Source organism: Nanorana parkeri, unplaced genomic scaffold, assembly GCF_000935625.1.
Source record: "Nanorana parkeri isolate BGI_ZX_2015 unplaced genomic scaffold, ASM93562v1 scaffold868, whole genome shotgun sequence".
NCBI classification, from domain to species: domain Eukaryota; kingdom Metazoa; phylum Chordata; class Amphibia; order Anura; family Dicroglossidae; genus Nanorana; species Nanorana parkeri.
The window spans coordinates 616,588-629,630 of NW_017307136.1; the positions used below are offsets into that span (position 1 = coordinate 616,588).

Below are 13,043 nucleotides of genomic sequence, written 5' to 3' on the forward strand. Positions count from 1 at the left end.
AAAAGAAAAAAAAACCTACACAATCAAAAAGAAAAAAAAAAAAAAAAAAAAAAAAAGATGGATTTGTGGTTAGCCACATTGCATTTTTTACCCCACTGGCATAACGCAGCAGATAGGTATAGCCGAGGTATAGCCGAGGTATAGCCGAGGTATAGCCGAGGTATGTTCTAAACAAGTCACCTAATCTCTCACTGAGTAACAGTCAAAGTGTTTGGAGGTGTCAAATATGTGCCAACATTCCAACTTCAAAAATACAATGCCAATGTGCGAATTATGATACATTAAAACCAATTTTTGTTTATAACCAAGTCTCGCTATTCTGTAGTCTACACCAGCTCAGTAGATTTTTATTTTTTTCTTACTTTATTTTAGCTCACCTATTTTGTATACAAGCTTTTTAGAGGTTATATAAAAAGGTTTTTGGTTAATATGCAATTAACTTTATACATAGGGTGAATAGCACTGCAATTACACTCACACCCCCCCCCATTAAAAAATTAAATAAAATAGGAGGTTCATTGCTGAATGTTGCCATCTGGTAAACATTTGGGTAAATCTTCCTTGTCAATGTGCTTTAAAAATACACTGAATGACTCAGGTTTATGAAGCCGTGAATATATGATTCATGGCACAAATATGCCCCCATAATATTCCAAAGTCCAAAAATCATAAAAATCAAAACCTCACAATATCTTGCTTTTGTAAAAAAAAAAAGTTTCCAGCTTTTCCCACTAACCTCTTGGCAGATCATTTCCACTTGGGTCACAGGAATAAGGAGGGGGTGGAAGAGGAACTGTGCAGTCTCCCATTTCACCAGATCCAGGGGGAGCTGTTCAAAAGATAAATGTGAATTGCAAATGGCATACATTAAAGTACAATTCTACTGGCTTCTCTGATGTAATCAACAGGTTAGTGCATTCCTTCAGGAGCCTTTTTTTTGGGTTGTCCCGCAAGAGTTAGCCAGCAGATTATTCTCAGGAATCCTTCAAGTTGGTGGTTAAGAGACAAGAACTCAAGGAGGCTAAAAATCCAGCCGCTGATCTCTCCTCTGGACCCGGAAGTGATGTGCATTACATCACTTCCTGTGTCACTGTACACAGTCTCCAGCTCTTAGAGCCAGAAGAAGCTGATGAAGCAGATCTCTACTTCATCGGCTTCTGTGGGGTCCCTGGGTGACATTAGGGTTCTGAAACACTCCTGATGTCCATAAAGAGGACCTGTCATAATAAATTTGCTATTACATAGGGGGCTGGTTAGCCCCCTATGCAATAGCAATAAAACTGTTAAAAAAAAAAAAACACATAAAAATTTAACAAAAAAATAAAAAGATGCAAAAAAACTTTATAGTCTCTCCCCCCCCACCCCTGCGTGCACGCACATACAATGCAAACACACGTCGGATGTGCCTACGTGCAAAAACAAAACTTGCACTACACATTATATATCGTCGTGAGCGTCGTAGTGAGAGCAATAATTCTAGGCACATCACTGTTAGAGCTTAAGTAATGAGCCGTAAAAGCATCGCCTATGAGAAATTTCGGTTATTGTATTTTTTTGCGGTTTCACGGATGCACGCAATTTTAAGGCTTGACATGTTTGGTATCTATTTACCTGTAGTGACCCCGTCTTTTATATTTCACCCAAAAATTGGGCATTATATTCGGTTTGTGCCCTAAATTCAATTTTAGCGTATTTTATCCTAAAAATACTTGTTTGATAAACATTTGCGCAAATATCATGCGACATAAAAAATTGCACCCAGCATCTTTTTTATTCTACAGGGCCTCTGATTTCAGAAAATATATAATTGTTTGGGGGTTTGAAGCTGTTTTCTAGGCAAAAATTCTGATTTATCATGCATGTGCATATGTAAGAAATTGCTCCGGGCAGCAAGTGGTTAAAGTGATTTTCTGCACAACAACATTTTTAAATTAAAAATAAGTAGAATAAAAAATGGGTTACATAGTTATGGTATTTGGGGTTGAATAAAGACATACGTCCATCAAGTCCAACCCATATAGGTCCAAGCATCATCTCATTCTTAGGGATACTGGTATCCCTGGATATTACGGTCCCTCAAGAAATTGTCCAAACGTTTCTTGAACAATTTCTTGGTTAAATCTTGGTTGAGTAAAAAGGCCACATAGATCTTTACCAACTTCCCAAAACAATGTAATATTCTTATCAACCGCTTGCCGTCTGCCTGTTGTGAAAAAAACGGAGGGAAGGTATACTCACATTGGCGGGTTGCAGTAAATGGACGGCTTTTTTTCTGCGCGCGCGTACACACACGGGCAGGAAAAACCTGTCCCATTACAAAACAGCCATTACCCGCTGGTACACATACAAGCGATCAGCGGCTCTATAGGAAGGGGGTTTAACACCGCGGACTTCAAGTGGTTAAGTATTCAGAAAACTTTACCTGGTCTTCCAGTGGGAGGTTGAGACATAATCATTGGCTGCACAGCAGTCTGTGGCAGGACAGTGGACGTGACAGTGGATGGACCCAATACAGAAGGGTTTGAAGAGATAACGGTTGCTGGTGCAGCATTTACACACGTGGTAGAACTAACAGATGTCACCTACAAAAGAGTAACAGTTGAGTGGGGTATGATGGAAAATATTTTGTTCAAATGGAAGAACACACGGTTACAGGTAAATCCCCCCCCCCCTCACCCCCCCCAAAAAGAAGACAAAAATAGCATTTGCCAATTTTCTCTGGAACAGAAATTGCAGAAACAAGGGTCACAGTATTATAGGTCACATGTATCATAACATGTGCAGTAACCATAACAAAAGAATATCAGAATGATGGCAAATATTTAACAGGAACACAAGGCCATTTTTCTCCACTTGGGAACCCATGAAAACTGCAAAAGTCTTAGTGGAGGGACTTTATATAGTACTGTACAGTGGATCTGTGACCAAAAACGTTTGCAGACTTTGACCGTCTTATTTCCTTTTGCCTCTGCTAGCGTTTCCAAACTGACTCAAGGATGTTGTTATCAAGACTGTGGCAGCAACAACTCATTCTTTTTATAGAAGATAGTTGTATGTAATTTTGGCTGTGTGTTTGGGGTCACTGTGCTTAAGAAATTGGGGTCAGTCAGATGCCTCACTTATAATACATTATGGGTGCAAATCTGCCTTTACATCTCAGCAGAGAGGGTGCCATCTATTCTGACTAAATCAATTCCCTTTGCTGAAATGCAACCGCGAACCTGCAATGAATGTTTACCTGCACTTCAATGTTGCTTGCTACTTGCAGACATTTAGGCTCCATGCACATTTTTTCTGTTTGTTGCAGTGATTACATGCATTAAATGAGTGTTGTGTTAATGAAGCCCTTTCATTAGGAGTTATCTGCAAATGCAATGGGCCAAAAAGTCAATTTCTCGGTAATACAGGGAACTAGAATGCACAGCCTGTGATGTTTCTAAATTGATGACCTGTAAAGTCTTTTTAAAAAGTGCCACCTATGGGCAATTTTGAAGCTTGACATGTTTGGTATCCATCCAGGTGACACAACCTAATATTTTTCATCTTTTACCAAAAAAACAAGCAAAACAAAAGGTTAATATATGGTGTTTGTGAGCATAAAAATGAATTACTATCACAGCCATGCCATATTTCCCCGAGCTTCACAGATTCCCAAAAACTTGGTTACTGCACAGGGGTTGATTGGTCTAAGCTGCAAAGTCAGCGGTTAGTCAGAGCTGTCATTAGAACACAGAGATGGCTCCAAGCAATCTTAGTGAGGTATGTACAGGGACTTCAATAGCTGATGTTCATGCATTAGATTTAAAAAATCAGTGTCAGCACATCTTTGCTCAAGATTTTGTTATGCGTTTAAAACAAATGTTTAGTTAGTATGTGGTAGTTTAGGTGTTGGAAATTATTGATCAGCATCCCTTTTTTTTTTTTTTTTACACCTAAAAGCTGAACATCTGACAAACTGCTAAAAATGATGCTGATTTCTTCAGCAAGGCATCCATCTTTCTGTCTATTGGGTCTTTAAGTTGACCCATGTTTTCGCAAGCGTTTAAGATTGCTTTAATACTTTAGCTAGAGAGGCATCTAGCTTTGAGCACTTTACTTGGAACCCTGCAGAGTCTTCTCTCAAAAGAAGGTTCCCATTCTGACTAAAGGAAAAACCAGTTTGTTCTCCGGTTCCATCCACCCTCTGAGAATCATGTTTCTCACTGAATGGTGTACCGGGAAACAAGGAATGATCTTCCCCTTCTAGGTCAGATAGATTTTCCAAATCCAATTAGTCTCTGGACATACTAGTCATTTTGAAAGCTAATGACTTAGTTGAGAAATGTGCAGATGTTGACGAGTGGGAGTAGTTTTGTGGTTTCATTGGTGAGGAAGGGGCCTATTAAATGCTTTTAGTACAGAATGGACAGACTGGAAACCCTCAGGAGACTTCCTGTCTCAGGGCTCCCAAAAGGTCTTGAAAATACCGAAGGTCTGAGACCCCATGACCTGGTCTAGATAGTAACAGTTTTTTCCCCCCAGAAACTGGAAAGAATAGAGTTGCAGTTTCATCATTCCCTCCTGTATTCTCCTGCTGGTCGGGTGGGGGGTGTTTGGAGGTGGGGGCTAGGACGACGACAAAATTACCTCTGCCCAAATTTCTAAAGATGGTGATGGATATGTGGAACAGTAAAAAGAAGACCCCCATCCCCTCTAGTCTGGAGAAGGGGGGGGGGGAAGAGATCCCCCCAGGTTCCCCAACAAAGGATTCCCCATACCAGTAACACACCACATGCCCAAAAGCTCAGCAAAGAGGTGCCCTGCTCCACAGAAGCTCTTATTTCTGGTTCTCCATGCTGAAGGGGAGTGTAAGAGGTCTCCCGCTGGCTGTAATCCTCTGGCCACACCTCCCTCAAGCAGACAACCACATCCAGTGCCTGAGGCTGCAGCGCATGTCTCCGCCAGACACACCAAGGACCTCCGCCTAAATATCAAGTGTCACATCTCTAATATAGGCCACCTTCCCTTCTTCTGATGCAACTTCCAGTCGCACTCCCACCCACAGTGTCAAGCAGCATGGGTTACCACAAGGAGAGGTAAAGAGCTCCTGCTCCTTAACACCACAGTCCCCACCAATCGAACCCCAAAAAGGCAGAGACAGCCGGCGCCACAAACAGGGGCAAAGATCCCAGGCAGCACTTAAGGAACTCAGCCCACCAAAGAGTGGCACCCCAACACTCCTTCCGACCACCATGTGCTGCAACACAATGTGCGATACCGCAGTACTGTTGCGTGCACTACTTTTTTCACTACAATGCAAGGTGTTGCGCTGCAGCACACGGGCAACAGGAAGTATATTGGAGTGTCATTCAGATGAATGAATGTAACGCAGTGTTACATGCATTGTGGCACACTGCAAAGCATGTGCATTGCCTTAGTGTTTTGGAATGCTGTGTAAAATGAACCCAAAAGGCCCAAGAGATAGGTTTATGTTAACACTAACATTACCAATTACTGCCTCCCTTTACCGATCTCTTGGGCAAAAACAACTGTCTTTTCCCCCTATTCTCCCCTCCACCAGGTGCCATTACAACATTTCAATAGGGAAGATAGATGTTCCTTTCTGCCAATTTAAACCAATTCCCTTTTTCTTAAGTTCTTAACCAGTATAGACTTTCCTTTCTATTTGTAATGTATAATTAATTACCTGTTCTGAATACTTATATGGGGATAGGTCATCTTGAGAAGGTACAGCCCGAGCCATATCATCTTGAAGGGACTAAGAAAAAACAAAAAAATATATAAAATTTTGTTTGGGGCTGCAGACAAAATTATTCTGCATGCAAAATAGTGGGGTTGTAAGGAATGTGCAGAACATTAACAATCCTATGAAACAAAGATTAGTTCAGAAAATTCATATAAAAGTTCCACTTTCTAGCAAAAGCAATTCCCCCAACACATCAGTCCCTAATTAGTTACTTTATTTTTTTATCAGATCAGGCAAATCTCATTTGAAAAAACAAGGCTTTTGCATTTTTCTCTTTTTTCAACCGCAACATTTAATAAAAAGTATAAGAAAAGAAAAAAAAAAAAGTACAATGTGATTCACATTTGTCAAGTCTACATATACACATTGACAAGATATAAAAAAGGTAGGATATATCCACATATAAATTAGATCACAAATTGCACATGTAGGTCAACAGGATCATGTAACAATGATGGCATTCCTGGTCACAGTACCATATATTATAATATATTAGATGGTTAAAGGGCATAGTCCAGGTTCAAAGGGTAGCAGGTTAATATCACAAATCAATCAGTGGAGGGCATCATGGAGGGGATCATGATGCCCTCCACTGATTGATTTGTGATATCATATATTGTGATATTGCCCAGTTGCGCCACCCTAAGGCGCAATCATCCTGTGAACAGGTTACAGCTGAACAGTGTTCCATATTATATTCACAAAGATTCAGGGCTCTCAGAAGACTCAGTAGATACACCAAAGTAACAGAAGCATTTTCCATGCCAGCTGTATCTTAAATAAGTTTAATTGACTTGAGGAATGCTTTAATCCTACATGATACATATAATCATATAAAACACATTACATACAGATCATGTAAGCCAAAAATAAAACAAACAACCCTATAAAAGAAAGCATTTCTGGGTTGCAATTTGACTATTTTCTTGCAAAAGCATAAGGCATAGAAGAGAGAAAAGTAATGGAATAATGGATACCAAGTTCTGAGTGGATTCTGTCACACTATACAAAGAGGAGTTCTCAAATGCCCCATCTGAAAAGAAAAAAAAAATGTTTCCAAAAAACAGAAAATCATAGTACACAAAGCATACAAAATGCATGTTTGCTTTCATAAAACATTAAAAAGTACTTAACAGCCAAGAAATAAGAAAGCATTAAGGTGCCCATAAACCTATTTATTATCGTTCGGGAAATCGTCCACGAATGGTCTTTTGAACAATAATCAGTTGATGGGAACCCAGGGATTTTTAAATATTGTACTCCTGACCGAATTTCCTTGAATCTCGTCAGGCTAGAAACATTTTTTCGAAATCGAACGAAAAAAAATCGATTAGTGGTGTTTCCGTAAAGAGGGGAAAAAATAAATAAAATTGCAACATGAACACTGCACATGCGCAAGCGAAAATCCATTCTGACGATCAACAAAATTTGGTGAATTAGTATTGCTAACTAATGATAAATCGAAATAGACATTGGTCTGTGAATGATGGGGTATTAGAGTGGAAATTGAGCGAAGGTTCGATGAGGGCATGTCCAAAAAAAAAAAAAATCTAACGAGCATTGATAGGTGTATGGCAAGCTTTATGTTACAATGCTGTATTAAGAAAACCAACTTGCTGTACATATTACTTGCAGTGCGGGGTGGTGAGCAAGCAAGAAAAAAAACATTATGGTTACGGTTTCTTCCCACCGAAATCATGCACTCCTGAGCAGGACGTGCTGCCGAGACCCTGCAGGGGAGTAACTGAACAGGGAGGGGTAGACTGAGGATCATGCGGGTGACCCTCCCTTCTGCAGCATTTTTTTAATTTTACAGAAAAGGTGTCCATCTATTAAAAGTTACCACTTTCCAGTCAGTGTTTGGTGGAAGCTCGAAGGTCTATAACGGCTTGTACACTAGTGGCTTTAATAATATATGGCTACTACTTGTATTGTTTACGGTTCAGTAGGCAGAACCCAACAAAAAGTAATAAATGAGGATTCACTGGCAAAAGACACCATTGCAATGCACCACATTGTCACAACACACAAATGCACATTGCACATTATGTACAATTCCAAGCTGACATTCATTTGGAATCACACTCCAACAGACAGGCAACATAACACTGAAGCACATGTGAAGCAGCACATCACAATGCACTACTGTACATTGTAGTGTGTTCCAGCACCGAAAAAAAAAAAAAAGTCCATTCCTGTTTTCTTGTGTATTGGCAGCCCATTAAAAATGAATAGGCTGCCTTAAGACAACACATTAACAAGTGACAATGCGCGTTAACATAGCTAAATAAACCCCTAACAAGTGACAATGCGCGTTAACATAGCTAAATAAACCCCTAACAAGTGACAATGCGCGTTAACATAGCTAAATAAACCCCTAACAAGTGACAATGCGCGTTAACATAGCTAAATAAACCCCTAACAGAAGCAGGTTTGAAAAAGGGGTGCAGAGTGAGTGGGTCATTTCTTTGGAATCTTCAATATGTGAACACCATTACAGGTTTATGCTGAATAGTGTTCAGAACCATTGCTCAACAGGCCCACAAGCTGTAGCTGTCCAAGTATTACTAGCCACAGACCTGTTTCAAGGCATAATGAACAATTTTAATTTATTTAGGTTCCTAGGTACTTAAAATTAGAGTGTGTGTACTTTGCAATGTCCTTTCTACAAGGCTCTACAGAGTTATACTTTGGGTGGAATTGATCATCCTTTCAAGCCTCTGCTGCTTTGATAAACAAGAATAGTTTTAGGGTCAAGAGTAGAGATGCACAGATAGTAATCGGTGCGGATAGAGTATTTGGGTGAGTACTCATGCTATCCCAAATGCTACAACATCTTCCCTGATACCGGAACCCCTGGTCAGAGGGAGATTCTCTGATCAGCAGTGCCACAAGGAACATGGCGCTGGCTTCCCGGCCAACCAGGAAGTAGGGCGGCAGGTCATGACCCTCCTCCCCGATCGGTGGCTTCCTAGCCAAATCAACATCAAGGCGGCTAATCAGCTGGCTTAATAGGGATTGGCTGGGAAGCCAGCTTCACGGCCAATCAGCATGGAGCCGGCTTCCTGGGCAATTAAGAAGCCGGGCAGCAGGTAATGACACACCACCTGGCTTCCCGATTGCCCGGGGGAAGCCGGCTCCATGCTAGCGAAGTACCGGTATTGGCGAGTAGTGAACGATAAATATATCGGTACTCTACACTGAAAAACGGTATCAGTGCATCCCTAGTCAGAGAGTGCAAGATTTAAAAATGCACACCAAGGTAAACAACTTTCAAAGTTCAGGTAACTAAGTTTTATACTAACCTGAAGTATAAATGAAATCTCCATGATATTCTCCTGCAAAATGAACAGCAAATGTATTACAAGAACATGTGTAATTTCAAAAGGACAACATATACTTTGTTCTGATACATGGCAAACAAGTCATAATAATTGGCCTATAGAAATTTTAGAATATGACACCATATTATACAATAACTTACGCAGCACTGGCAGATGTATGCATTGCATAAAGATAGCATGCATCTTTTTTTGTTTCAAAGTTTTTATTGGGTTATAACAGTATATAGCATACAAAATACAGTAATCAATACTGAGGTGAATATTGCGGAGGAACATGGGAACGTTAGTCAGTCATTTTGGGTGGTTCAGAGTTGTGGTCTCAGGGTCACCAAGTTCTTTGGGACAGGAGAGTATCCAAAAGGTGGGAGAACAGCCTGGATAAGGTAATCCGAAGAGGTGTAGTCCAGAAAACAGTAGAAAAAAGGAGAAGGAGGAAGAGGGGTGGGGGGAGGCACTGGGTTTAGCGCTCAAGTCGTACAGGTCTATAGGGCTGAGAGACTAGCTGGAGCCAGGGAGGGGTGGGCGTGATCTATCCAAGGTTGCCAGATCTTGGTGAAAGTTTTGTTAGTGTCTGAAAGGATGCTGGTCAGTTTCTCGTTCAAACAAACATTTTTATCTGCCGGGTAACTTCACCAAAGGGTATAAATTGCTTTTTCCATGCTGAATCGATAGTTTGGCCGCTAGCAGGACATGTCTGGCTAGGCGATGTTGACTTTTTGTGAGGCCGGAGATTTGAGGTGTAGCAAGGCCAGCCATGGGTCCTTGCGGAGCTTCACTGAGAACAGACTATCCAGCAGGCGAAAGACTCTTGACCAAAATCTGGCAAGCATGGGGCACGACCACCACGTGTGGAGATCACCCGGTGATGGGCAGCCAACAGGATGGTGAGTGTAAGGGGTGAAGATGGGCCAATCTGGACGGTACCAGGTACCACTGTGTGAGGGACTTAAGGCAGTTTCCATAGAGGAGATGTTGATTGAGCAAGTGGCCACGGAAGGTCCAGATGTGTTGCCAAGTTTCCAGCGGTTGTGAGGTTCCAAGGTCTCGCTCCCATCTCCTAACGTAGGAGTGTCTGGAAGGGGAGGTCAACGTGTTAAGTTGGGTATAGATCTGTGAGACCAGGTTGGGACTATATGGGTTGCGTTTACAGGTGTGTTCAAATACTGTGAGGCCCGCCCGAGTTGAGGACAGTGCGAGCGAAGATGTTGCCCAATGACGTATTTAAAAGATACCTGAAAAATTCAGGAGGGAGGGGCTCCCTTCGTGTCCTTGTAATAGTCCCATCGGCGGACCGACCCGTCAGCCAGCAGGTCATAGAGGTATGTTAACCCTTTGGAGGACCACCAAGTGAAGGCCAGGGGCGAGTCGAGGCCCGGGGGGAATAGAGGGTTGCCCAGTATGGTGAGTAACGGGAGGTGTGGAGATTGAAAGCTACTGGAGTATCTGGTAGAATCCCATAGGGAGAAGTTGTGGGCCAATATGGGGCTCAGAGAGAGAGCGGAGGCTGAGGGGTAACCAGGGTAGGGAGCAGAAAAGAGTATGGTTTACATGACGCTGCCTCCAGGTCTACCCATAGTGGGTTACCATGGGACTGAAAAAAAAAAAAGACTATGGAGGCGATATGTGCCGCTAAGTAATATTTATGGAAGTGAGGGAGGCCTAGGCCTCCGTCACGTTTGTGGGTGTGTAAGGTGAATCTGGATACCCTGTGGCATTTTGTACCCCAGACGAAGGACACAATCCAGGCCTGGAACCACTCCAGGGCTTTGCGGGGGATAGGAATGGGCAAGGTGCGGAAAAGGTATAGCAATTTTGGGAGGATAGTCATCTTGACTGCATTTATTTTGCCCATCCAGGAAAGGTTGTGCCGTGTCCAGGAGGACAAGAGGTCCTTAAGGGTGCTAAAGAGCAGAGGGTAATTGGCGGCGTAAAGAGTATCGTAGGTGTTGGAGATGTTCACACGAAGATATTTTAGGTGTGAAGTGTGCCATTTAAATTGGAAGTTGTGGCTAAGGTCGGATACCTGCCGGGGTGTCAGTGTGATGTTGAGCGCGCAGGATTTGTCATTATTGACCATTAGATTAGAGACTTGGGCAAATGAGTGTAAGAGTGAGGATAGGTTAGGGAGGGAGGGAGATGATGGGTTGAGAAAGGGTGAGTAATATGTCGTCCGTGAACATATGGAGTTTATAGCCTGCTGCTCCTTTGGCGATACCGTGGATATTGGGGTTAGTTTGAATTAGCCATTGAGCCTTTAGCCCACCTAAGAGGAAAAGAAGGGGTGAGGGGGCATCCCTGACAAGTACCACCTAGAATATATATAGAGGATATAGAGGCGGCTGGTTTTTCCGGCGGCTGGTTTTTCCGGCGGCTGGTTTTTCCGGCGGCTGGTTTTTCCGGCGGCTGGTTTTTCCGGCGGCTGGACCATGGCGGTGCCGGAGATTTAGGGGAGTCAGACGGTAAAATTGGGAGTAGATGGGGGGGTGAGGTGATCGTTGTGATAAAAGTCACACGCCCAGGTCGTGCGGAGCCGAGTCAGCAGGCGTCCATGCTGTTCGGCTGCTCGCTAGCGTCCCGATAGCATGCATCTTTAAATCTCTGCAGTCAGACTGAACAGTTTGATCACAGACAATAAATGTTACAATTCGGAATGAAAAAACATTTGCAGAAAAAAAAATAGGATTTTGGTACTCACCGTAAAATCCTTTTCTCTCCGTTCATTGAAGGACACAGGGAACAGATCGGAGATCATGTACTGTAGGGTAATAACCCCGACTCGTCGTCTACTACCAGACTCCGCCTGAGAGGAGTCCCCCTGGTCGGGCTGTGCGGCCGCAGTAGAAATTTCCCCCTCTTCCGCAGAATCCCCAGAAAAGACCGATGAGGGGGCCGGCAAAGCGCGCTTCCGTGGGGCACGCTCCATACAGGACACAAAACTGTCCATGGTGGAGGAAAAGGCCTCCAAGGATAGCATTATCAATGAAAGGGAGAGAAAAAAGCTTAACAGTCTTCACAAAATGTTCTTTGGAAGACCAAGTAAAATTCCTATTCAACTATATACTATTTATATTGAACATATGTTCGATTTACAAAATTGTAAAAACAGCCCTGAATAGATAAACGTCTCACACAACAGACCATGTGTGTTAACTTACACTTGGGCTGCCGGAGCAACTGTAGGTCTTGTTTTGTCTAATCTTTTCTGCACAGTTATAAAAACACAATAAAGAGCATCAGACTAGGCAAGCATCTATAAAGCTTTGAGTGGTCTGTACTTTGCTACCGATATACTTTAATAATTCCTCCCACCCGCCTAAATAGATCCCACCTGTTCAAATATATACTTTTCTCCCAGTTCCAGCAGTATCCTGGCCCAGCACTACACAGCCTTTATAAATCAAAATAACCTTGCAAGTCCTCTTAACGGTGCACAAGTGCTGCAGTACGGATCAACCCTAAGATTTAATGGGGGCAGGGTACATACACAAAGCAAGAAGAGGAATCAGCAGGGATGTTTTCATTTCATTCAAAAGATGTGTGACGTTCCATAGCAAAGTGCAGCATGATCCCAACAAAATTCCGCTAATTCTTAACATTAAGATCAAAATCCATTTACCATAGTACATAGAAGACTTCAAATATTAACATTAAACAACTGACCAAGACCACTTTGTGTAATGTTCTTACCATTGTCACTTGGCTCATCAATTTCATCTTCAGATGAATTCAGATTTGATTTGCCATGGCCAATAGGGTTAGGACTGCTCCTTGCAACCCAAAAACCTGTAGCAGGAACCATTGTGCTACCTTGATTCTAAAAACAAAAAAAAGACAAAAAGCATTAATTACTACAGGATACATTATAGCTAGGATTAAAATTATAACTTGGCACTTGGTACCAAATTCTCTACAGGAGTGATAAATTGGCAACCCTGGCATCACTTTAGATTTCA

General features: G+C 42.3%; 1 protein-coding gene across 1 annotated transcript in view; it reads right to left on the reverse strand.

The window, feature by feature from the left end:
* The window catches only part of LOC108794566 (putative bifunctional UDP-N-acetylglucosamine transferase and deubiquitinase ALG13), a 41,485-nt gene that overhangs the window by 5,454 nt on the left and 22,988 nt on the right, over positions 1 to 13,043 (reverse strand). The window contains exons 17-22 of the mRNA XM_018565631.1: positions 12,778 to 12,904; positions 9,052 to 9,084; positions 6,724 to 6,779; positions 5,687 to 5,758; positions 2,423 to 2,582; positions 737 to 829 (exon numbers count right to left, since the gene is read on the reverse strand). Of these exons, the coding sequence (XP_018421133.1) occupies positions 737 to 829; positions 2,423 to 2,582; positions 5,687 to 5,758; positions 6,724 to 6,779; positions 9,052 to 9,084; positions 12,778 to 12,904 (541 nt within the window). The remainder of the gene's footprint in view (positions 1 to 736; positions 830 to 2,422; positions 2,583 to 5,686; positions 5,759 to 6,723; positions 6,780 to 9,051; positions 9,085 to 12,777; positions 12,905 to 13,043) is intronic.